Source organism: Falco rusticolus, chromosome 7 (genome assembly GCF_015220075.1).
Source record: "Falco rusticolus isolate bFalRus1 chromosome 7, bFalRus1.pri, whole genome shotgun sequence".
Lineage (NCBI taxonomy): Eukaryota > Metazoa > Chordata > Aves > Falconiformes > Falconidae > Falco > Falco rusticolus.
In genome coordinates this window covers 28,788,374-28,815,187 of record NC_051193.1, presented here as the reverse complement: position 1 = coordinate 28,815,187, position 26,814 = coordinate 28,788,374, and the positions used below count along the sequence as shown (strand labels likewise).

Genomic DNA, 26,814 nt, shown 5'->3' with positions numbered 1-26,814 from the left:
CCAGCCTCAAGTTTCAGGCCAGTCTTCCTCACCCCTTAGCATCATCACAGTGATTTCCAGGTCACCTTGCTCTCTCAGCCCAGAAGAATCGCATCAAATTGCGTATGTTGGAGGAAGCAAATCAGAACAAGTGGCTTGCTCTCTGCACGGCATGGCACAGCAAGCCAGGTGTGCTACAGCACTCCAGCCCAGCTGCAGAAACTCCTCCTAAGGTCCAGATTCTGCCACTGCTGCTCCATGGGCAGCTCTAACCAGGATGCCAGTTGCAGAAAAGTAAGGTGCCATTAAACTATCAGTGCTGCAGATTTCAAAGCTAAGGTTTTGGTGTTTTTCTCTAAAATAGAAGTGAAACAGCCTAAGTAGGCTCCAACACTGAATGCCTCCTCCCGAAAAACAAGTGACCAAGCCTCAGGTTTTAGTGGAGTTTTACACAGAAAAGGAAACTTCCAGTCAGCATCGTCAAGAAGGGTGAATCTTTTTTTTTTTTTCTTTTTTAAACACTGTTTCTATACCTACAATTCAGGGCTCTTGAGAGGTATTTTTGGTTTTGTTTTTGTTTTTGGTTTGCGTTTTTTGGGTTTTTTTGTTTTTTGTGGGGTTTTTTTTTTTTTTGAGTTGCCTCTTTTGGCAGCTTAGAAAGAACAGGTATACATACTGCAGCTTAAAGCAATGTCATATATAAAGTAAAGAAAAAGGTGGCCTGCCTCCTCACGGTTTCTTGTCCTCGTTTTTCTTGAAGCATCCTCTTCTCTATTATCGTTCATATTTTGGTCAAAATCCTTCAGTTCCACTGATCCTGGAGGCACTTTCTGGTAGTTCAGACTTGCTTCTGGAATGTGCTGCACCAACTTGGAAATAATGAGTAATGAGTCATTAAAAATTAGTAGGGAAGGAGGCACACAGGCACTCACTGCAGGTATTGCAGATTTTCAGGCAAGCCCCAGAGGAACACTGATTCATTTAAGTCTTGTTCAGACAGGTATGGGTTCCTAAGCAAATTACTAGACCCCAATCCTGCAAGCATGTCTACCCACTGGAGTCATCCTACTGAACTCAGTGGGGTTATTTTATAATTTTGAATCTTGCACGTGTACTTGAAAAGTACATCTTTGCCTTTTTTGAATTTAGCTAAAACTCAAAAAGGTCCTGTATTCCCATATCTCATGTTTTAATTTATCAACGCAACATTAAAGCCACACTAAAATTAATCAGAAACCAATTGGTAACACATGGAAGAGATGAAAAAGCAATACAAAACCACTGATAATGCAAATTAATTAACAGGAAGAACAGAAAAGATAAAACAGCTATTCCTGTTTGGTTGACTGACAGACAAAACCTCTAAAAGAAGGGCAGGAAAGTAACAGCGACAAGACAGAGATACAAAAATAATGGGATGGAAAGTGCACCTGAGATGGATATGCCAGCCGAAAAGATCTACGAGCAATCTGTGTTAAAACAGAAACAAAGAGATCAATGCTAGTGAGTGACTGTGGCAGCAAGTATCAGAGAACACATGGTTTGGGGTTATTTGGGGTTGACATTCCCAAAAGCAGATTCCCGAGGACCAGCACTCAATGCCCACCCCTGGCATGCACTGAAGCCCGCGTCCTGGTCACCAACCAGTTCTGCAGAGGCGGTCTCAGGCAGCTCCCCAGTTACTTGGAAACGGACCGTGCCAAGTGAAATCCAGCAGCCCTCCAAGCACAAAGAACAGGCTAAACATACGGCCAGGAGGCTCTTTGGTTGGCAAAGCACACAGCTCTTGCGAGGAAACCATGTGCCATCCAAGGTTCAGGCTCCCCACGCTCTGTGCAATAGCACTTGGGTTATACACACGCAGAAGGTATGAAATATTATGGTACAGGGGCACAAAAGCCAAAAACGCTTAGCTAATAAAGCTTCTCTTCTTTAAGCATCCTTTCATGAAGTGCAGAACCAGTAAGTTAGGCTGCTTACGGCAGTGAAACAGCATCAGGAAGGAATGAGATATTCCTACAGTCCAGCAGTTCTCAGCACAACCAGTTGAAAACACAGTGAGGACAGCACCAGCTCCACCACAACCAGGAGATTTTCATGTGTGACCTGGACTCTTCTCACGCTTTCTGTTCTGTCACGCCCACAAACATTTCCTCTAGTCATACCAATACCAGTATTAAGTTAAACAATAACTTCAGAAACTAAATTGGGCTCTGAAGTTTTTGCTATACATCATCAACTTTAAAAAAAGACCAACTAAAAGAATTTCACACAGAGCCAAAATTTGCAAAGTGGCCAGTGATTTGGAATGACCCACCTGACTACACCTGCAGCAGCTGCAATTCTTGACTGCCCAGCTCTGTAGAAAGCTGGATCCTGTAAAACTTACGCACCAACAACCCAAGGCATCCCAAACAACCTGGAGCTTCGGTAAACAGGATTCATGAAGATTTCACCCTTGCTGAACTCTGGTTTGGTTTGGTTGGTTGAAGAGGTTTTGCTTAATTTGTAGCAGTACTTAACTCAGTATGCCAAGAATTTAGGTTATTATAAACTATACAGTTGAAGATACAAAACCAAACAAAACTACCCCAAACATGCATTGGGGAAACTGAAAACCTCCCTGGCAAACATCCAAGCCAACACTACTCCTGAAAGGACAGAACATGAAGAATAAGGTTTACACCTAAGGCTCCATCTTAACTTTTAAGAGAACACTGATGACTTTAACCTTTAACCAGGCTTTGTGTCATGGTGCAATGCAGCAGTTAAACACCACACAGCTGCTCACTCACTCCACTCTACTCAGTGGGACAGAAGAGACAATTAGGGAAAAAAGTAAAATTTATTGGTTGAGATAAAGACAGTTTAATAATGTAGAAAAGGAAGGAATAATAATAGTAATAATAGAATTAGAATATACAAAACCAGTGATGCACAATGCAATGGCTCACCACCCACCGACTGATGCCCGGCCAGCTTTCCCCCGAGTTTATACGCTGAGCACGATGCCATACGGTACAGCATGCTCCTCTGGCCAGTTTGGGTCACCTGTCCCAGCTCCGTCTCCTCCCAGCTTCTTGTGCCCCCCAGCCTGCTCGATGCTGGGGTGGGATGAGAAGCTGACAAGTCCTTGACTTAGTGTAAATACTTCTCAGCAACAACTGATACATCAATGTGTTATCAACAGTACTCTCATCCTAAATCTAAAACACAGCACTATACCAGCTGCTAAAAAGAAAATTAACTCTATCCCAGCTGAAACGAGGACATTTCATATTTAAAGGAATATAAAAAGCAATTCATTTGAGGCTGAGAAATGCTGTCCCACACACTGGTCCAAAGTGAAGTTTCTGGTACGAATTAAACCCTAAAAATGATTCTTGCATCAGCATTTATTCTTCCCCACTTTATTAGAATAGGCATAAATAGCAGTAGAAAGTCAAGAACTAGCAGAATGGTATACAACACTGCAGGAGCCAGAGCAGTATAAGAAACAGTCAAACACAGCAAACAGTTCTTATTCATATACTTCCTTTTATCAGGTGTTTCAATACACTGCTATTACAACTATAGCAGCTATTTCTCATCACTGTCATTTCTTAGAATATTTTATATAAAGTTGTTTAATAAACACAAAATTCACAGCGCTTAGCATCGCACACACTGATCTTCAGATATTTCCTAGCAACTTCCCTGCATTAAACCAAAAATAATTGTGTTGGCACAAATTCAGCAGTATTTAGACTGAGGGAAGCATGTCTGCCGATTCTAGTCCAGTTCCAAAGATGAGATGCACATTTATTAAACCCGTATTTCTTTTAATTGCTCCCATTCATAACTGGACCCCTAGGATGCACCGTTCAGGATCCCAAGCTATCTGGGATTCAACTCCACATCTCAGCATAGCCAGCAGAAATCCTGCTGATTTAACCTGTTGCTGGTTATCACTAACATAAGGCAGCTTCACTGATGAATGGTGGCATTTTGGGGGTAACTCAAACACCCCCCAGCACCTGGCCCTGCTGAAATCACACAACCTTATTTGGAGCGAGTCTAGTTAAAAGCCTTTACGGCGGTTTCCGCCACCACTGGCTGGACACACCAAGGGTTATCTGTCTTCATGGCTCCTGCCACTGCTTCTTCCTTCACGCCACTGCAAGATCTCAAAAACTGCTCTAGCAGCGGGTACTGCCAGGAGCATTACCTACAGCACAGCCCTACATTTGCTCTCCTGACTATTTTTATACTCCTGAAGGGGCTGACTGGCATGTCCCACCCAGCAGCGCCGCAAAGCCATGTAGCAGAGAAGCCCTCAATTTGGGTCCAAGCAATCCTGGCTTTGTGATCCTGCCATTCAGCATCACAACCACACACTTTGGAGCCCATCATTCTGCACAGAGCAGAAACGCCACGTTTCACAGGTGCCTCTTCCTCTACCAGCAGAGGACATAGTCCTCTGTATGACCTGACTTACGGTGGTACCCTTCAGTGGCACTCCACAAAAAGGTAGGTATGCTGCTTTTCTGGCAGGAACAGGAGTACGGGCATTACCAACCCACAGCAAACTTCCATTTGCAAGTCAGAAGTAAGGTAGATACGTCACCTGAACTGCTCGGAAAAGAATAATACAAAAGGCAGTTTTGGGGGTGTGGCGCTCACAAGGAAACAAAGCAACAGAACAACTTTATCTCAGAGCCTGATGTTATTGTGAAACATTTGTGCACTGAGGCTTCCAAAGGGCCCCAGGAAAAAAAAACCTTGCTGAGCAGGCTGCAGCTGACCTTGGCTTAACACAGCCACACTCCCTGATCTTCTGGTAATCTCCCTAAAATTTTGTTTTGCACCTTCAGTGATGATCACAGCAGGGTCACAGTGATGATCACAGCAGGGTCACAGTGATGATCACAGCAGGGTCACAGTGATGATCACAGCAGGGTCACAGGGCCTCCAAGTACTCCCTTAGAGGGTGACGGGTTTGGTCCTCAGCTCTGAAGCCTGCTTAGGACAGGCCTGCAATGCTTACAACAGTGAGACAACAGGGGGCCAAAAGGCCCATCTGAACAGCAGACAAGAGCAAGCTGTGTATTTTTTTAAGCCCACGATGGTGGTAGACAGGAGAGAATTTAGATTTAAACAGCAGCATTTAGCAGCTGAAGCCTCCTGGTGACCTTGCAGCCAAGTCTGAGCTGAGTCCCTGTGCCACAGCACTGGTGAGCCGAATTAAGAAATTACTTCTCTTCTCCCCACTCCAGTGCATACAAACTGTGCTACACAGCCCAGGAGGATGCCACAGCTCCACTGAAGAGCTGGAAGACACTTCCCCAGCTAACTGCTCTCCTTGCTCAACACTCTGGCTGGAGAGCGAGTCCCTGGCCTCGCCCAACGACACAAAGATGGAGGGAAGGGATTCAGGTAAGACCTGCCCAGCATTTCAACAGCCCCGGCAGAAAGCCCAAAGCAGAGATACAAAATACACAGCTGGTACAGAGCATGTAGCCAGAGCACATGGTCAGTGCCTTGTCTGAACAAGGCGAGAGGCTCTGGCTCCTTGGAACAACGGCACACACCATCCTGTTCCTCAGATGCAAACTTCAGGGACCAAAGTCCAATCAGAGGCCATGAGATCTTTAGGAAATAGGGCTCCCTCTTGGCAAGGCCGGCTTTAGCACAGAGGAGGGCAAAATAAAGAGCACCCTAAACAGTCTGCAGTCAGTCTTGCTGGTGGTGCTTTTTAAGAGGATGGGGAATGAGGATTTTTCAGTGCTGCAGCAACTGGGGATGCTGCCCTGGTCTCCCCCCACAATTGTGCCCCACATACTTACGAGCATTCAAAGGCAGAGATTTCTGTCACTCGGGATCTTACCTCTTCTCTGGCCGATATGGTGGAAGCAGGAGTGTTGGGCACAGAGCTGAGGGAGGTGCTTGGTCCCGTCCCTGATGAACTCTGTGAGTCCCCATCTCCGGCAACATCATGAATCTCTCGGGCAAGTATGGCCACATCCTTCACCAAGGTTTGGCTGAGTCTAAAGCACGGGGCATGCAGCAGAGCCATTAGGACACATGATACAAGCCTCACATTCATAAAATATAAAAAGAGAAGCCATAAAACATTTGTGGGAACTGTAACCTTTGCAGAGGCTAGGGAAAGCAGGTTATTTTGGGGTGCCTTGGCAGGGTGCCGAGAAACATTCTGGCTGCACACAAAATAAGTCCCCTCCCCTCCTGAACCGTGCTTTGAAGTAGAGATTTGATAAAAAGCAAATTCTAGTGACTACATGCTACCAGAAAGTATTGGAGACAATCCACACAGAAGCTTTAGTGTTATTGCTGTCCCACCCATCCACTCTACTTCCTTCAGGGGTTTTTTTGGGTTTGGGTTTTTTTTGATTTTTTTGGTAGAACTGTTTTTCTTCTTGGGACTTCTTTGTTTTCCCTTAAGAAGCCCATATCATAAAAAAACCACCTTTTTGTTTTGTTACTTAAATAATAAACCCTCAAATTTTCTTTCCTTCTTCCTTGTGTTGTATAGGCTGTAAAGCAAAATCTGCCTCCATGTTCTCCAGAAGGGCTGAGGGGTTACCAGGGTAAGCATGGCATACCTTAAGGGATCTGGTTTTCAGAAACCAAGTCTCAAAACCTCAACTCCCTTGACAGTTGTCCAGTTAACACTTAGCAACTGCAGCACACTGCTCTACTTGCTCTAGATCCCAAAAACAGTTTCTGTCTCTGCATTGTTGCTAGCAGAGCTTAAAAAAAAGCTCGTTCAGACCAAAAGCAGATGTGGTAATTTTAAAGAAAAGCGTCTCAGAAAAGAAACAATCTTACAGCTAACCTGCTTCCTCTGAAAGACACTTTCTTCTTCAAATGAAAAAAACAACCAACGTGATAAAACTGTCAGTTCATCAAAATATTTCCTTGGGAAGAAAATGCATAATTGAACTAATACAAAGCAGTTTGATCTGCCTGCCTAAGATGCTCCCTCTCCCTGCTGGTCTGTATAGCGCTGTCACGGAAGGCAATCCATTATGTGATTCACTTACTGTAAACAAGTGGCATTTTCCCTTTTAACTCTGTCTGACTCCTGTAAACCCCTCCCAGTTAATTTGGGAGCAGCAACGGAAATCAGAACTGCAATTACGAAGCAGACTCCGTGACCGAGCCCTGCAACATGCAGCGCCAGACAAGTCTGATGCAACCTTTTATTTACAGCTGCTGCGAGAAGCGCTCTCCCATGCAAGGAATGCTGCGAGGAGGGAAGCCAGCGTCTCCCACATGCACGCTTGGTGCGGCACCGGTAATGCAGCCCAGTTTGAAGGCTGACACGTTTCCAGCAGCCTGATAGCAATGGTTCAGGCAAGAAAAGCCCTTTCGAGATGAGTGTGGCAAGCCATATGGAAATGCTGACCAAAAGCAGGCAGAAGACAGTTTCCTCAGTCAAAAGTATTTCAAGTATGGCCAGTACAATGGGAGACCAGTATTTCTGGAAAGTTGGCATAACACAGTTGCATATTAGAGATGTCAAACCTCAAATGCCACTGTTTAAAAAAAGAATCTATTTGCTTTACCGCCAAGGTCCTCCGGGCAACCATCAGACCACCAGTAGACACAGTATCCAGGGCCATCAAGCTAAGCAACGACTCATTTATATACAGGGCCTAGACGGATCTGGATTCAATTGTACCAAGCAAAGAGGGTTCTGTCCTGCAGCAACTGCCTACTGCTCCCTTGCTGGCTCCAGGCAAAGCAGCTTTGACAGTTTACACACTCAGTCTTTACTAATCCATCTGAGTTCCTCTGCGGAGAATGAGGGCAGTTCACACCAGCCGCTCACCTGCTGGCTTCCAGCAGAGAGCAGGTAAGCAGGTCTAACAGTTCCAACTTTTGACAGACTTTGAGCTAAAAGAGGAGACCCATCCACAGCTTGCACAAGAAACTAGGCCATGATACAATACCCTGCACCTTGGCATTTTCCAGAGAGAAGGTACATTCAAGGCGGTAAAACTTCATGAAAACCTTCCAAGTCTTACCTAATCAATAATCAGATATGAAGGAGATGGGGGACACACAAACAACAGGAAGAGTGCCTCTCCTTCTGCCTCCACACCTGGGTTGGGTTTGAACACCAGGGAAAACTCAATCCATTTCCAACACGTGAGTCAACACGTAAAGCCCCACCTCACCTGGCTATTTCTGCTATCTCTGCTGTTTGCGCCATGAAGTTGTAGGGGTCAGGGTGGTCATCGAAATCTTCATCCTCATCCGTTTCTCTGCCATTGTGCTTCTGCTTGCTGAGCCCAGAGCCACGCATCCTCGGTGTTTGTGTGGCTGTTGAAGTATGGGAGCGTTTGTGTTTAGGGGAGCTGTGATTTGAGCCATATTCCTCCTCCGAAGTAGAAGTGTAATCTGAACCCTGTGGTCTCCGCCTCGATGCTTATAAAAAATGAATTGGTTTCAGACCAGGGAAAGTAGTAAATAACTACAAAAGCGCAAAAAGGTTAACACAAAACTAGCCCAAGAGCACAAGGAAAGGAGAGTTTCTGTGCAGATTTTAAATTAAACAGCACATTCTGAGAGCTTATTTCAAAGTTGAGCACTTCTGTGGCTCCCATTCACTATGCAAATTTGGAGTAGAAAATTCCAATGGAAAAGCAAAATGACTATGCTAACAACTCCAGTGTAGTAAATTACTACCAGAGACTTGGCTTTCCATGCACAGAAACTCTGTGTGTAAGCAGCACACGTTTCAGACTCCTCATAGCCCCACAGAAGTCCTTTTCTAAAAAGAGCCCAATTTTCAAGCCTGCAGACACCTTTGCAATTAGCTGCAAGTACAAGCAAAAGGAGGGGGTTTGCGAGTGAAGAACAGACTATGGAGCTTGGTGTTATTTGCAAGAGTCCACACCCCCACGTTCACCTCCTGCCTCGCAAATCACCATTGTTGACACTACAAGAAAGAGTGTTCACACAGTCAGGACCAGCTCCAACCCCTGGAGCCAAGTGGAAGCTGCCCACTTATCCCAACTGGTTCTGCAGATCTGTAGACACCCAGGTCCTCCTTGCACGGGATGCATCAAGATGTCCTTATTTGAAAACTGGGCTCCCGGTGTTCGCTGCCTCACTACACTCTCTATGGATACCGCATCATTCCCTTCTGGCCTTCCCTGGAGAATGAAGACCCACCAAACACAGAACCAGCCAAGTTACTTAAAATTACAACACCTAAATCCTTCAATGTGTTACCAAGATTACTGTAACACTGAAACACTGCAAGCAAATTAAGCATCATAGATCATACAAACAAAAATAACAAATTTGGCATGTAAGATGCAGAAACTATAGATAACTACTGTATAGTGGAAAAAGTATTCCTAGACATTGCTATCTCAGCTACAGCTAAGTAAGTATCTTGGCTTAAAATATACACACACAGAGAAAAAAATAAATTTGCTTATATTCCATCAACAGAGATTATTTTTTTTTAAACACAGGTTTAGAATCAAGAGGTCACCCTGTTACTGAACAGCAATTTTAAAAAGAAGAGCTTCATTTTTCATCCTTGTATGCAAAGAGAAATCAGAATCAACTCCCTCAGTACCATTCAAGTTACACTGGATAAACAAATCATGTACACAAAGGAGCAGGGGAAAGAGGCTCTTAGCTTTCAGAATTGGTAACTTGGATTAACTTGGATTATTTCACATACAGTTACTTCAGATGGTGTGACAATCTACTGGCATTTTATTGTCTCATGGACAGAGAGTTCACTCTGTTCCTCTGTTAGCAAGATTAACTTTCTCCCACCAGGAGAGCTGGAAACTGTTGTGGTTAGCTAAACACTTTAAGAAATCCTTGAATGAATCAGCCACATCTGCCTCCTTACTCCCAAGTCTTGACACTCAGTGCTCTCAAAGGTTGTTGTATCATGCTACAAAATGTCTTGATGGCAAAATGCAGCAAGTCAGTTTATCAGCATTTCACTTTTGTTCCAGGAACAGGGTGCTAGGTGATGATTCACTATATTTTTAATAGCGTTAGTAGAGGAACATGCATCACACACTTGGTACAGCACGATGAAGCATGAAGTACACTGGTATACTTAGAGCTTGTGCAAGGTCCACAATCCTATCAAGGCATTAGAAGGTTAGTATTATAAAAGCAACTATCTCAAAGAAAGGATTAGCATAATCTGCTGCAACTACAGACTAGGAAAGGTATTAGCATGCTGCTACAGAGCTCTAGAAATCAAAAACCAATTCATTTAAAGCAAGAACTGGCCAACACTTATCATTTTTTCTCCAAATGATTTGAAGTCTGTGGTCCAAAGGCAGAGGGAGCACAAAGAGTGCCTCCTGTTCGGAAAAGTCTGACCACGTTATTTTGCTTTAATTTGCTTATTGTTTAACAAGAAGTCAATAATAGCATTATCTCAAAAAAGGCAAGAGAAGAGACTGTATATACTCTTAGCTTACTCACATTCTGATTTACATGCATATTTAAATGTGTAAGAAAAAAATCATTAAAATGAAAGGGAAGCTGGATGCACTAAAACAATTCAAATCAAAAGTAGCAGAAAATAACATTTTTAGCATGCAATAAAAATGAACACTGCAAGAAGGATAATTATTTCAACTGTTTGAAAATATATGAAAAGGACACATCCAGAACCCTAAGACCCCTTCCAAGAACACAGATCTGCTGAAAATAGCATCCCTCTCAACGGACCTGAGGAACCCAGCCAAAGGGTTCTGCCTGTCCCTTTGGCCCCCCGTCATTCCTAAAAACCTAAGCAGACAGATCCACTTTGCCACTTCCATGGCAGGTCAAGGACTACGGGCATAGACTGGGACTTGGACAATCTGTGATTACCAGTTAAGACCTTAGAGCTGTCAACTGCATTGTCCCCACCTCTTAATCAAAGGTTGATTTCAATACAACAAATGTTGATATTGCAAGGGTCTGCTGAGTGCACAGCTGTAGGGCAGGAGAGTCCCCAGTCCTCCCTCTCGTAGGAAACACAACTGCGCACCTGCCTTACCTATGGCAAAAGTGAATGAAAATACACAGTAGCGGCAATCTCTTGGAGCAATCAACACGTGGTGTCCAGCTCCACGTCTGCATTTACAGGAAGAACAAACGGACAGCCTTCACAACATAGGGACATCCATTTCTTGTTTTCCTGTTTCAGATGCCTTAAAACCTGCCACCTTGGACATCAGCTGTCACCAACACCATTATAAGCTCTCTGGGAGCAAACTTTGAATCTTAGAAGTCGAAGTAAAACAGAACAGAGTTCCTTGTGGCACTGGAAAGGCACTAAATTCTACATTTTTAACAGAAAAATGGCTAAGATGCTTCTGTCAAACGGCAATGGGTTGTTCAAAGAACAAAGTAACGGGGGTGGGAGGGGGGCAGGAAAAGGGAAAGAAAAAACACTATTTGCAACGTCCTTACTGCCAACACCACACCACTATCTCACTGGGTATGAGAGATGCTCTGCTGTCTCTAAACCCCCAGGAAATCTCAACCTCCATACTGCTCATTAACGCAGACTTTGTACTCACCGATGCAGCACTTGTATTACTGAGATAGCAATCCTTGGCAACCATGCACAGCCTATAGATCAGAAAGATGGGAATAAGAGAGAAACATAAAGCCCAAGCACTTACTGGATGAGGAGGAATACTTGACACTGCTTGAACGGGTCCTGCTGAAAGGCTGCTTTGCAGAGGCAGCGGCTGCTATTTTCCTGGCCGCGGCTCTAACCTCTGAAACACCTGTTTTCCGATAGGACTCCACACTCCGGCCTGAAAACCCCGTCCTCGACTGCGCCGTCTCAGAGTCACTGGGCACCGTAAACGAACCTGCCCGTTTCCTCGGCATGGCGAGGATGTCCAGCCGAGAGAGCTTCTTCGTCTCCGTGGACTGCTTGGTGCCCGGAGCAGTGGCTTCAGAGTTGGAGGCCGTTTTCTCCGTATCGATGCACTCGTTGTCCGAAGCATCTCCCAGACGGGCACGACGTAGCTTTGAGGCCCTTGTGGGCCGCGGAGTGGATAAACTGTTGGAACGGGTGAGAACTTGCTGGATTTTCTGCACATTTGAGGTTGTTTTGCTGTGGTCCTCCTTGGTGGATTGAGTAAAAGGTTTCCTTCTGGGAACTGGCCGGGTTACCGGGTGCTCGTGGTCAGACACGACTGCGTCGGGGACTGGCAAGTAGGGCAAGCTCGAGCTCTTCTCGTCGTCCGTGAAGTCAAGCGACCCTCGAGTCCCAGCACTCCGCTTCATCTGGAAGCGTTTGGTGGTCTCCACACGGTTTGACGCTTCTGGTGCTTGCGTTTTCCGCTTCTCTGTCAGCCTGTCCCGAGCGCTGGGCTGCCCGCACTGGTCCTGGATGGAAGGCGTGGAGGAAGATTTCTCCTTCTGCAAGCTCGCGACCGCTTTGCGTTTTGGGGCATTTGTTGGGACGTTTTTGCCACTCACCAAGCTGACCGTGCTGGCAGTGTCCACATCTGAGTCCCCTGACAAGGAGTCCTCCAACTGACCAGCAGTTTCTGAGGGCTCCAGCTGTTGGCTTTGACCAAGTAATTTGGCTTCCAGCGCTGCCAAGGCAGTTTCAGTGTCTTTAAGGAGAAGATGAGTCTCCTGACCAAAGTCCATACGAGTTGACCGAACAGCCTCTAAATCTTTAAGCAGAGGGTGACTTGAAATATGTGGGAGTTTATTTTGAGGAACACCACTGCTTGATTTATCTTTGGTAAAACTTTCCTGTCTAACAAAAGATGATGCTTCCTTTCCTGCCATGTTTTCCTGATCTTGAGGAAGACTCTGATGAAGGGAAATAACGACTTTTCCAGCTGCATTTATGTAAGCGCTAACATCTTTGACCGGTGGCTTTCCAGGAATTGGTGTGCCAGCAGACTTGAAGGAAAACTCCTGATCCTTGCCGTCTTTGTCTGCTCGAGCATGGGACATGCTCAGAGAGAGCTTGGAGGGAATCCCCGCATCGTTGCCATCATCACCAATGTAGAATGAAGTAGAAACTGGCTCGCTCACAGCTCTCGTGTTTGAGACTCGGGAGGCTCCTGGCTGCCGGCTCTCTGATCTTGTGTCTTCCCCCATCTGCTCTAGCATTTTATTGTTCTCTTTAAATTTCTTGCCTTTTTCCATGCTGAAGCCATCATCAGATCTGCTGGCATCGCTGAGGCTATCTGGATCCAAGTCTTCCTGGATGAAGAGGCGGCTGCTGGGATCACCATAGGCTTCCACACAGTGGTCCTTCACGATGGTTCTCTTGGTAACCTCAGAATAGGACTCTTGGCAAACCAGGACCGTGGGTGTGGGGCTGTCCGATTTGTCACTTGGTGGGAGCTGGGGAAGAAGGCGCCTTGTTCTCGAGGGTGCAGCGTTTTCTGGTTCCCCAGATTTTGGGGCTACACTGCTTTCTGCAGAGAGTGAAGTGGACAAGAATCAACTGTTGTACAACTATACCACTTGTTTATTTATTTAGGAAAAGCTTGATCCTGCAAAGTGCAAGTCCACAAGAGTACTCACAAGGAACGTGCTTAGAACTAAGCTTTTATGTAATATGAACATCAACAGGGCCTGGCTCGTGCTCACTCCCTCAGGTTTATCAAAACAGGCACTACACTTAATTCCTTTGCTGAATCAGTGCTCAACACCTTCCCTCTCTCAAGGTAGGGACTTCCATTCTCCCATAATATTCCTCCCAGTACAAGCACATACCTTAGGGGCTAAAAGCATTGCTGGCATCTATCTACAATAAATCAGGGCACAGGAATGAGACGAAAAGTCAATAAACCACTGCAGCAACTCAGTGTTTTAAAGTGCAATTCTACACAACATAACCCATTTGACTAAACAGATAGTCTTTTTCACAGGTCAGGTTCTCATGCAATCATATCCCACAGCAAAGTCTCAGGAGAAAGACCCTATAACAATTAAGAGGCTCTGAATTAGAGCTCACCACCTCAGCGTGGGTGGACTTATCAGTATGGACACACTTCATAGAAAGTGCACCCTTATTTCTCCCATGCTGCTGGCCAGGACTTCATATCTGATACTGCTTTTAAATACCAAGATAACTGGTTATTTGATGACAGTAATACTTCAAACACTCCAGGAGTCAGGTTCTCACACAGTGTGAAAACTGACAGTAAAACTCGGAAACCTTAAAGGTTTCTTCTAATCTTTACTGAAGCTATCCACAGCTGTTGATGGCAAGAAGGTAATGACAAATATTTCCAACCAAAAAGGTTGAAAACAAGAAGGTTGAAAATGTTTACAAAAGCCAACAAAGTGCTCTTCTCCCTTTCTCACATACCAACAGGACCATGGGGTCTGTAAGCTGTCTTCCCAGTTACAAGGAGAGCCTGATGTTCTCCCACTTCCCTTCTCCCCTCCATACCCAGTTCTCTGTGCTGACCTCCACACTTCAAACCCACCATCTGACAGCAAACCCCAGAACAGCCTAAAATTCTCAGCACAGCCAGACACGGGAGAAGCACGCAAAAAAAAGCACGAGTCAGCCATGAAGTCCAAGGCAAGTTGCAAAGGGCTTTCATCTGGCATCATAAGGCAGTCTAAAGAATCACTGCTCAGGGCTACTGAATACCCAAGGCTCTTACAATCTTCCTCCTTCCCAGGTGCCCTTCAGCCATGTCAAACTTAACATTTTAGAACTTTTTGGATGACTCTGAAATGCAAACCAGAGGCTCCCTCCATCTCCACTCCACTGGGAACAATTCACTCTGTCTTTCCCATCCTCAAATGCATTAGCTAAAACAGAAAATAAGCCACAGCCAGATGCAGAGAAGCCTTTAATTTCTGCCTTTCATATCATCCTGGCTTAGATTCAGACACCTTCAAACAGTAATGTCAGGATGAGACTTACCTGCACCTCCATCACCCTGCACAGAGACAGATCCAGAGTCAGAGTAACTGTCCGCAAGGCTCGCCCACCTGGACACCCACTTCTGACTCCCTTGAGATGCTGCAGACATCTACAACAAGGTGGGGAAGGTGGTGTCAGAAAGAGGGTTTGTAAACCAATTCCTAGCCACAAAATCTCTCCTTTCACACATACATCACTCAGTCTCCTCAAAATGGAAATCAATCTACACATCACATTTCCATCCAGACAGAAAACCCATCTACACCTCTACAATCCCAGCAAATCCACCTGGACTGGCCATACCTGTGCATCTGCCTGAGACCCACTCACAGCTTTTGAGGCAAGTGCCTGGAGCAAAGGTGACTTCTGACTAGTGCCATTTTCACTGATTAGATGCTGATGAGAACCAGAGTCATCTTTTTCACCTTTAATTATTGGTCTAAAGGCTGAAGAGATTCTGGAAAATTCGGGTGACTCAAGAACACCAAAAACCTGAAAAAGTATTTGCATGGGAAAGATTAAACCCCAAGAAAATAGGAAAATATTAACCCAAAAATCCAAATCCACAAAGCACTAGTCACACACAAATTATGATCCCAAAAGGCCAGAAACACTTGTCAATGCTTCCTTACTATGTAAATAATTTTCTGCTGTACTCCACAATAGCAGCTTTAAATACACTTATTCATAGAATCCCACTCATAACCACCTTTCCTCCCTTCTTCATTATTTCAGTATGCTGCCTTTAACAGTAGTAACTTTCATTGAAAAGGAGTCCCTTTTCAGCCCTGAGAAATTCAGGATGAGTGTCACGAAAGCTATTTACCAGCTCATTCATGGAGAATTAGAAACAAAACCGGTAAGCTCCATCTCCAGGGACTTTCATAGACTGTAGCAGAGAGTGGGCTGAGTAAAGCAGCCTTGCACTGCCACGTGAGAACCTGGGAACGGATGCACCTCCGAGATGGGCGAGTGTTTGAGTTAGTTGGCCAGATTCCCTCTGAAGATAAACAGGCTTTCCTAGGAGGGTGACCAAGATCCATGCCTCAGAAGAGGTTGTTTCTCTTCCCTGACTACAAGTAGTTCAGAGAAAGATGCTACTGTGGAGGGTGCCTAGGCTCGGAAGAGATAGCCATAAAGTTCTCCACTCTCACTTTTATTTAAAAAAGTGCATGTGCAACGGTGGAATAAAAAGTAAAGTCACCTCAAAACCTCAGCAAGTCCAGAATTCAGATCATCTTTCTTCCTGGACAGAAACACCGAGGTCCAGTTATTACTTATTTCCTGAGTGTCAGGATCTGCACTGCACCAAGCCTACGGCAGAACCAGGAGCAGAACTTGGCCAGCTTGCCTGCCGGAGTCACACAGCTGCCAAGACTACTCCCCAGAAATAATTGCGTCTCTGTGGCATTTTTATTCCTATTTCCCCACCGGAACAATTAACCATCTAACGTCAGGACTAGGGCCTTGCTGTGGCTTAAACATCCTGCCCTGAAAGCTTCCGATCGCGTTTCAAACAAAGATGTAAGGAAAAAATGTAATAAACAAGAGAGGGAAGCTAGATCCAGGCTCACAGAACGCTGTATACAAAGCTCTACGGCCAGGTTCAATTAAGGCTTCCTTTGAACCTCACCGTTCTCCTGCCTACAATTCACTAAATCTTCATAGCAGCTTGCCAGTTTTGTTTTTATAATAGACCGCAGATGAAAGTTAAACCTGAAAATCAGCCAACCTTTGGTTTGCCCTGTGGTTGCTTAGTTGGGTGGATTTTTTTTTTAGCCTCTCCCTCATCTCTGGGGTTTTGTTTTCAGGCTATCAGTCACTTTGCAAAATCCAAACAAGTATAGGTCCAGCTAGGATTGCCTCTGCCCTAGACCACACCCTTCACTATCTCAACTAGCTGCCACTTGCCCTGCCAGCAAGCACTCCCTTTCCAACCAGGCACAGCTAAATGCTTCCTACCTACCACTCGGGAAGGATCAAGAGCACCAGCCCTTGGTCTGCATTTCCTTTGGCCCAGCATAGGATACTGCATTAGCGATGGGCTGCAGCTCCTGTTTTCATAACGGTGGGCAGGAGGGGATGCAACGCTAAGGCAGAGGCTTGGAGCAGTCCTAGAGACTAGAGCGGCTCCCAGCCACGGCTCTCGGCATGATACGCCTCATCTTTATTCTGTCGTTGTCTTTCCTCTAAACAGGTTGCAAGCCCGCTCTTGCACTTTTGCATCCAAATCCCATTTTGGAAGCAAGGCAGCTCTTTGCTGTGGGCTAACTTTGCCTTGCACTCTGCGATTTTTTGTTTGTTTGCAATTTTGTTGGTTTGCTGGGGTTTTTTAAAGACCAATCTTACAGTTTGTTGGGGCCTGTCCTTAACCCGGGTCACCCAGCATGATCTCCCACTCCTAAACATAAACCCCTGCTGCAACCAGTTCAAAAAGGAGCAGTCCTTCATGGCAACAACTAATGAAGTTAGACCCTTCAGCCCAAAGTGCAGAAGCCCAAGCCTTCAGCCCTCAGCTCACTGGCCAAGCACAGAAAAGCAGCATTTACCTGATCTATCATTTTTCGCGCTTCCTCCACCTCTTTATCCTGCGACTCCGTCTCAATGGTGTATGTGCCTGTCTCGCTTACACTGTCTTCCTCATCATTCCTCCTGCCCTGGGCAGACTTTACCTCCGGAGGTGGAGCAGAGGCAGGCTCTGGTTCTGAAGATATAACCACACGTGGAGCTACCGGCACAGGCAGAGGTGCTGATTTCTCAGTGCTTGGCTTCCCAGACTGAGCAGTCTCACGCAAATACTCGGCCATAAAATCCTGAGCCATTTTAGACTTCCTCCCAATGCTCCCGTAAGTTTTGGCTGATGCTCTGGAAGCACAGGAGGACACAGTGTTGATCCGATCCTCCATCTTCTCCCTCTTGAAGGAGCTAGTTCTCTGCGTCCCAGAGGAGCTGTTACTAGGTTTGCCTGCTTGGGCCCCAAGGTGGGGCGGCGGCACCGCATTTCCCAGCTTCTCCGCCGGCACTGCGTTCTTGCGCTTTTCAGCCTTGGTCCTCAGCCCTGGATCGGTGTCGCTCTGGGAGGAGTGAGCACTGTGCGTGAAGGACTGTGACCGCTTCTTCCGTGGGGTGTCCTCAAAGAACTCGATGACGAAGGCCTGCTTGTTGTGCAGCATCTCGTGGGGATCACGCCTCATCTGGCGCTGCAGCCTGGTTTGCTCCGTCGCACGTTCACTGCCCGTTGTTGTCTCCTTCTCCGCCTTGGGTGCCACGGGGTCTTCGGAGTCGCTCTGAGTCCCGTCCTCGTGCCTATTGCCTGGAGACAAGGTATGTAGATTTGACTCTCCTATACTCAGTTGCTGTGGCCTTGTCATTACCTCCCAGTCAAACTTTATCATTTCAGTTAAAACAAGAAAATCCGATAGGATTAAACAACCTCAAAGACACCTGCTGTGGTACAGGGATTGCAGCCCATCAGAGGAAATAAAAGAGAAGGCAGCTGTCTCCTGACCCCACTTTTCACAAGCGGTTGGCTATCAAGTCATGCAAAAACAATTCAGTAAATCATTTCAACCCCAAAGATTTCTGATTTTGTAGCGCTGATTGTTTTAGGTAAGTACTATTAGTTTTGGGGTTTGCTTTTTTTCCATTTAAATAAAAACGATGACATTTTGCCATTCTGCTCAATTACTGTAGTTCGAGATCACCTCATTAGGGTCCCTCTGTTACAGAGCAGAAATCTCTCTGCAGGATCAGTAAATAAGCCCTGCATGCTGCCTCCCATCAAATCCCCATAATGAAAGACCAGATCAGTGCGTTACAAGTGTATGCACCTCTGAACATCCACGTTACCCCCCTCTAAGAGAGGGAAATAAACCAGAAGCTAACACTGAATTTGCAGGATTCTTTACTTTTCCTGAAGTTTTAAGAATCACACCACGACACCCCCACGAGTTACACCATCCTATCACCAGCCAAGCAAAGTCAAATCATTACTTAAGAGTTCACTAAGCTTAAAGTAAGTTTATAATTATTTTTTGCTTATGTTAGCAACAACCATCTTTACAACCTGCTCTGTATATCAGTGATGCCTGCCATTCAGCACCTCAGTTCAGGACTCTGAGAAAGTAAGTTAAAAATAAAACAAAAAACAAACCTTTTTTTGAAGAAGGAAACGGGTGTGAAGGCACACAACACGATTCAGTCAACGACCAGGAACCTGTCATCGGGAGAAGGGGGAAAGAGGTCTCTGCGCTCTAGACTGTAATATGCAGCAAGATATACTGGCTAAAATACCACGTGTTTGAAAGGAAAACTGCTCAAACCTACTTTGCAAGTTCTCCAGACACATGGGTGAAGACCATTTATTACTGCAAGTTAGCTATGAAAGATTAGAATTTAATACAAGATCCATTCAACCCAGGAGTCAGTCCTCTGAAGAGTTTCCTAACACTCATGAAGGAAGCTAGCAAACTTTGCATTGTGCCCTGAGGGCTGATAAGCTTCATCCTTGGAAGGGAAAGTTCTTAAATTAAAGGGTCTTGGCTAAGAACTCTGCTGAATGCAAAACGGTGAGGACACAAGGAAAAACACTCATCGCGCCCATGGATGCCCCAGCAGAACACCATGCACATCCCCTCAAGCTGCTAAGACCTAAACTCTCTAGTCTTGGTATCAGGCTTTACATTCACCACATTTTTCCTGAAAGTGAACAAATATTACTAATGAACCCCCATGGTGGGCGTCTCCAACCCTGAAGACTCAAAGCTGGTAGGCAGCCAGCGGTAGCCTCCAAGACATCTTCAAAATTAGCCCTGCCAGAAGAACACGTCACACAGCTATCGCAGATAAGTAACACCCTGTCCTCTGCCAAAGCAGAGGTGGATAAACTCCTCAGGCCACCAACACTGTATGTTTTAATCAAATGTCCAAAGAGTTGATTTCTTGATATGCAAGTTATGCATTAAATTACCTCAGCTTCTTTTCATGTGTTATGGACTCTAAAAAGCCAAGTACAGTCAGCCTACTATTCCTGTGCATCACTTGGGAAGATCCTAGGATGAACAGCAGCTGCCTAACTCTCCATAGTTTTCTCCAAGAGGAAAGAGCAAAATTACTGAAACACATATGCATCCCTGAAAATGTTCTCCAGTAACTCAACAAAATCCACTATCACAGTAACAAAAAAACCCCAACCCAACCCCCCCCAGACACAGCAGACTGAAAGTAAGACCCTAATAATCAAGCAGAGCACCTCAACTCTGTCCCTTATTGGGAAGAACTAGAAACAAGCAATGACAAAAAAGCAGTTCCATTGCCAGGCCATAACAAACCCCAGGGCTGGATATGTGAGACCTTTCTGACCACAGCGGCTTTTCAAAAAACTGTAAACAAAACAGCAAGTTGGAGGTGTAACAGGTAAAGCTCCTCATATTATGAGCTTTTTCCAGCAAGGACCAAGCAAGTACTCCTTTAAGAGAAAGCAAGGTATTGCTGTCATTTAAGAAGGACCTCAAGCATAAGTAGGTCTGGTAACCTTCAATATTACTTCACCAGTTAAAGCTGCAGTTCAAAACAATAGCTTTTCCATAAGCCTGCAAGGGAGTGAGAAGGCAGGAACCAGTGGTCTCCTCCTAGCTGTTCAGTGCATGGCCCAAGAGAGAGATCCAAGCAAGCTCAAATGTTGCAAAAATACATTCAAAATCACATGACAACCATCTGCACTAAGACCTGGGCTTCAAACTATACTTCAGACCTTTGAAAATCTCCAAAGAACTCCTCACAGTGACACACTTAACAGGACACAGGTCCACAAAACCTGAAGGTTTTGAACACAGCAGGATTTCAGAAAAGCCTTCGTTTAAAAGAAACCTTCCTTCTACAAGCACAACAATTTCCTCCATTGGTGACCGTTTATATCTCAAATCTGTCACCAGTCTTTATGTCAGGACCTTCTGTCATCCAACCAAGTGGCTCTGGTCACTACAGCCATCAGGATGATCACAGGTTTAACCTCTTCTGGACTACAGTGAAAAAGAAGTCATTCCTTCAGCTAGGAGAAGCCAAGAGAAGAAAATCCACTGAAATACCTGTATTTACCAGCCTGCCTGACCACATGCAAATTATTTTAGACATTTACAAATCAAAATCCTTTTTTCAATCACTGTTACTGCTGAGTTGGCATTATAGATGTAGAGGAACCAGATTAGAGTGCCCTCAGGCCAGCATCACACATGACTTGAGGGCCAGGTGAAGAGCCTGCTAGCCAGATTCAAAACCATTAACAGTCATTAAAGAAATATTCTTAACCTTGCAAATTTTGGCTGAGATAATTAAATTCAGTTCTCCTTGACAGGAGTAAGGTTTTCCCCCCTTTATTATGCTGCATTTGCACGGCCAACAGAGAACTACATTCACTTGACGAAGTATTCACTCACCTTTAAGTGTCCTCACATGAACTGGCAGGTCACTCTTTGTACTGTACACATCATCTCCCGGAGACTGCCGTCTCATCAAGCTTGGGTCATTCTGGACAAGCCAGTCAGCTACTTTGCTCTCCGCTGACATCACTTCTGTATGAGCTGGTTCTTTACCGTACAGTCTTCTCTGTCTGAGCGAAAATTTAGTTACATGGTCTTTTATCTTTATTTTACCAGGGGTACCATCATCAAATTCAATGGTGAAAGAGGCATGACTCTGCACAACGGGGGCTACTACAGCATCAACATCCTTTGTTGGGATCTCATGGACCTGTGTTTCTGGAGATTTTGATGGCTGCTGAAATTCTTTAGTTGGAATCTCAAAGTAACTTGGCTCTCTCCGGAAGGCAAACACAGACTGTTCTTGGGCATCTCTATAAGCAGAAATATTACCATTCAGTTCTTCTTCATGTTGGGTTATTTCTTTTGGTCTTTCTACAAAAGAGGAGGAAAAAAAAAGAAGACAAGAAAACCTTAAATTCACAAATATTAACTGAAATGGATTAAAGAAAAAATACAAGTTCTGGTTTAGATAGCTTTACACTCCGGCCTCATCACTGAAATCAGTGCTTACTGCACTGCTGCAGCCTGACCAACATTTGTTATCTTCACTTTGTCCTTTCTTCAACTGCTGCCCAAAGGGAGAGCTGAGCACACACTCACACACGCACAGTTCTGTTTTGACAGAACCCACGTGGCTGGTGGCATTTCAAGGTTTCTGTACGCCTGGGCTGATGTGGAAGGAAGATCCTGTTTCACTTTGCTGAATTCACTTACCTACACACTGACTCAAATTTCCACAGTTCAAAGGAAAAGACTGAGTGTGCAAAGCTAATCACAGGCATGCTTTTGATGGATCAACACCTAATTCCATAACATCACCAAGGATAAAATCATATATTTTCAGTAGCACCCAAACTTCTTGGCTAGAGAGTAACTTACTTATTTCAGCCTCTTGGGAGGGCTGCTAATCACAACCCCTCACTGCTAGAGAACAGATACGCTGCATGTGCCTCGAAATAAAACACTTGTTTGTGCAGTAAAGGATATGCTTGATAGAAACACCAGGTTTACTGAACAAGTGACACCTTTCACATATACAGATTCACAACAGGAGCAGTAAGACTAAATGGCTTCTAAGGATGATGAGGTGAGGAACAGATTGCTCCCATATTAATCAAATTCAGTCAATGCATCAGCTCTTAAAATGCCTCTTAGCAAACTCCCGGGAGACACAGTGGGTGGTTTATTCAGGTGGGCTGCATACAGTCACAGATACAGCACTGCTGCATAACTGTGTCTCAAACCAGCTTAGCAAGGCCTTTCTCATCCGTACTGAATTATCCCACCATACTGAATTATTCCACAACTGCTGTTTCTAATGTTCAAACATTTCAGTGGAAACATTTTATTTTTCCCTTATTCTGGTTTCATCAGCAGCAATCCACACGTAAGAATGTGCACATGCGAGCACAAAAAAAGTGGTAATTGAAGCCTTGAAGCAGGATAGGTTCAGACAGTAAAGCTCAAAACTGTACAGAAACTTTGTCCCCCCATCTTCTCCCACCCCAAATCACCCCCATTACCTGAGTAATGTTCCTCTTGCCTTCTGTCCTCCTTGTTATTTGCATCATCTTCCCCCCACCAGGAGGGCTGCCCATAAAGAGGGGTGCGGTAAGTACTGGTTTCTAGGAAGAGGATAAGCAAATACCTTGATACAGAAAATACCAGTTTACCAGATTCACTGAAGTCAATCACATGCCAAAAAGGAAAAAAAACCAGCAGGGTCAGATGAGATCAGGTACCTGTTACATTGCAGTTATAACAACAAGAAGTTATACATAATAGTAAGTATGCTCAGGCTTTTCTTCCCCCTACCCCCCCCCCCCCCCCCCCCCCCCCGTTTTTCTTTTTTACATTCTGCTGTGAGATGTTGACTCCACCTCCCTTCCCCGTCTGTCTTAGTTGCATTTCCCAAATACTGACTTTTCTCCCTTTCTAGCCTCATTATTCACAGAAAATGGAAGATTTTTGGCAGGACAGACTACAAGACACTACCTACAAAATTGTCTGCAACTCACCCGCAATTCAGGTTAAATTCAGACTTTTTTCCTGTTCTTAATTGGGAAGACTTTAGCTTTGCCCTTGCTTGCTCCACCATGTCCTCGGATGCTGTGAGGCCAGGGATTTTTTCCAGCATTCACCACTCCCACTCTAGGTGACGCACATCCCACAACAGTAAATTCTTGAAGTGTTACAAACTTAGGAAAAATGGTAAAACCACCTCCTTACACATACATAAAGAAGTAAACTCTTGCTCTAAAGCTTAAAATAAACTAAGTGGATTCCTGAGTCACTGCAGGAGAGGCTTTTCTCGTGGAGAAGCTTCCCGTAGAAGAGCCAGGCTTCCATCGTTATCAGCGAGCACTCTCTGGAAGATCAGGGCTTCACCACAACAACTGGTACCCAAAGGAGCTGATCTACTGCTTCTCATTTATCTCCCACAAAGCAAGATTGTGTTTTGGCAGTGCCTTGGGCTGTTGCTGTTTATGCAATAAGTAAAAAGAATACACCTCAATTTACCTGTGGTATAGTTGTTATTATTATGTTTTTACAATAGTTTCAAAGAAGGAAATAAAGTAACTTTTGTCCTTTCATCTAGAGGTGATAGAAACGCATGGATAGGCCAGGGGCTGAGGTCAAGCTCCAGCTGTTAGGTGTTTCTGCCTCTACCTGTGACAGCCATGAGCACACGTGTTACCAGCCCGTCTTAACCCTGGCTCCAGCTACAGAGCCATAGCTGGGCTTCTACCGCCAGCTACTGCTCGGACTGTGGTTTTAAAACCACACGCTGCTCTGCGTAAAGCAAGCCTCCAACAGCCCTGCAGTTTTGCGTTCCCTGCTTTTACCAGGGAGATGACAGAAATTAGTCATTAACATACAGGAAGCCAAGAGAGGAAGTCAAGGGAAAAAAGACAACTGATTTTAGGCTGCTGTTTCTGAAGCTACACAGACCCAATGGCCGCTACTTTTTTCTACAATAGTTCCAGAGATACACGCTCATACACTGGCAGTCCATAGACAAAAATTTTGCTTTACAGATGCAGCCCACAGGCCCTTCCCAAGAGACCTTCTTCCTCTTTCAAAATTAACCACGCTGCCTCCCTTCACACCGAGGATCAAAAGAGGCTGAAAGCGTTACTCTCCTTTCTGCCTAGAGTGCACGGAAGATAAACCGTGTTCACATTATGTAGGCGGCCTTTGAAAGTTCAAAGGAGGAAGCACTTCTTACTGTGAATAAATTGGAATTGCCAAGCAATATGTTTCATAATTGAGGATGGGTAAACCACTCCAGGGAGAGGGGCGGGGTGGGGGTGGGGAGAGAGAGAGAATCCTATTCACAAGCTTGTCAATGAACTGAGGCACCCAAACATAGGGTCTGGTCTCCGCTAGGCTGAGACCTCCCGTCACACAACCTAGCAGAAACCTACCACCCTCTCTTCATGCTATGACTGGCCCACTAGACCCCCCACCCAAATCATGCAGGATCTGCTCTACCAACATCAGGCACTTCTTTTGGGTACACACTACAATGGATTATCACCCTCTGAATTGCAGTATTTATCTTAGTGATCAATATTGATGGCCAAGAGGCAGTCAGGGCCATGAGAAGGAGAAAAACACTTTGGGGCAATGGACAAATCCATTAACAACAGCCAGCTATGTCTGGGGTAACTCGTGCCTAAAGATCAATGGGGCACCGCGAAGGGCTCAACCCTTAAGAAACAGGACATCTTGGATACTTGTCTCAGATTAATGTGATCAATTATGAAAGCTCATCAGTGGTTTATTTCAAGTTGCTGGTGGAACAAATCCTGAGCACACTACCCTACAGATGAAATGCGAAGACCATCTCACACTGACTCTTGTACAAGCAGCATCTTTCCCAAGCATGGGTGCTGTTACCGCTTGCACCTTGCAAGGAGTTGCCTCATTGCAGATTGTCCCTCCAGCACATCCCAGCCCCTCACAGGATCCCAAAGGCCCCCTAGTCTAGAAAATTCTAGTTACCTGTTCCAAGAAAATTTTGTTTTCAAAGGGGCAGAGGTGAGCTAAGAGAACTCACATCCATCCTGCATGACAGACTTCTTCCCAGAAGCTGCTGCATTCCTAAGAGCTGTGTCCCACTTGCATACCGAACACAGGAGCTACTGCCTTTGGCCCTCAGGAGCTTTTCTGCTACAGGGAAAAGGCAGCTAGGGGAGCAAGTCAGCCTTGGTCAGACTTTTTCTATTGATGAGGAACTTTGGGATTGCAAGGAAAGCAGAAAGAAAAAACAAGAGGATTTATAAAGAATAACGAGCCAGCTCCTTCTGTCCTCTCAAATTTTTCCCTCCACCCTAAAGAGCCCTAATAGGTGCTTGGAAATTCCCCAAATTCCCCTTCTGACAAAAGCTAGCACAAAGCCAAAACCCCAGGGCATGTCAAGGAGCACCTACTGAGAGCACATCAGGTTGGCCAGAGCGCAGAGACCTGGGGCCACCAGGGTGGGAGACACCCTGCTGCGCTTCACTGCAGGGCAGCAGGTCCTCCCCTGCCCATCACACAGAGCTCACGTGGCTCCACCTGGGACTCCACCTGGGACCCTCTGTTACACCGCGTGTAACACACCTGCTCCCTTCTGTGGGGTTTGGTTGTGGGTTTTTTTTCTTCATTCCTTCCCCCTCCCTGCCTCCACAATAAACTGGAACTTCATTTTAAAGACTGCAAAAAGCACAGATGGAAAGCCAAGGAGTCAGTATCTTGTTATCTGGGGACAGTTTCAATATTTTAAGAGCAATTAATGTTTCCACTGAGCCTTCATATTAATTTGTATTTTCAATAACATTATCAAGTGACACAGACACCCTCATTCTCAGCTACTGCTGAAAGTGACCTGATGCTGAGCGAGAGTAAAATTTCCCTGATTTCAGAAGAGCTACACAAATTTGCTGTCCTGGTCATGTTAGACCCTTCTGTCCCTTCTAATTTGCCAGCACAACCAACCTGACGCCTCTCCCTGCTCCAGCTCTAACACGACAATATTGTATAAAGAGGGGAGGGCAGGAGGGGGGCTGGGGGAAGCATGATAGGAAGGCAGCTAAACCAGATGGCTGTGACAGAAGCAGGGCAGGGAGCAGCTACACAGGCAATTGTGCCAAGGGGCTTTGCTCTTCACCAGCTGGGATGCATTTTGGGTAGTGACCTCAAGCTGGACCTGCAGCATCCAGAGCACTGCATCTGCCTGTGTCCCGAGACACACATAGCATCCTGAAGCCACCACCTATCCGTTATATTTTAGTGTAAGATGGAAGCTTTTGCAAGAGCAGGGACTCGGGGCTTGCCCAAGTCAGCAGTGAAGTGAGGAACACCAATGAAAACTAACTGCTCGGTCATTTTAATGACATG

At 45.3% G+C, this 26,814-nt stretch overlaps 1 protein-coding gene across 10 annotated transcripts in view; it reads right to left on the bottom strand.

Moving 5' to 3' along the window:
- Positions 1-26,814, bottom strand: part of CEP170B (centrosomal protein 170B) — a 60,479-nt gene that overhangs the window by 7,489 nt on the left and 26,176 nt on the right. The window contains exons 7-17 of one of the 10 annotated variants that reach the window (XM_037394899.1): positions 22,953-23,054; positions 21,325-21,801; positions 19,044-19,106; positions 17,440-18,203; positions 15,194-15,382; positions 14,891-14,999; positions 11,649-13,421; positions 8,163-8,412; positions 5,846-6,005; positions 1,410-1,448; positions 705-848 (exon numbers count right to left, since the gene is read on the bottom strand). In XM_037394899.1, coding sequence (XP_037250796.1) covers positions 705-848; positions 1,410-1,448; positions 5,846-6,005; positions 8,163-8,412; positions 11,649-13,421; positions 14,891-14,999; positions 15,194-15,382; positions 17,440-18,203; positions 19,044-19,106; positions 21,325-21,801; positions 22,953-23,054 — 4,070 coding nt within the window. Of the gene's footprint in view, positions 1-704; positions 849-1,409; positions 1,449-5,845; positions 6,006-8,162; positions 8,413-11,648; positions 13,422-14,890; positions 15,000-15,193; positions 15,383-17,439; positions 18,204-19,043; positions 20,052-21,324; positions 21,802-22,952; positions 23,055-26,814 lie in introns of those variants that run through there. The other 9 variants (XM_037394902.1, XM_037394900.1, XM_037394903.1 and 6 more) reach the window with 9 other exon arrangements.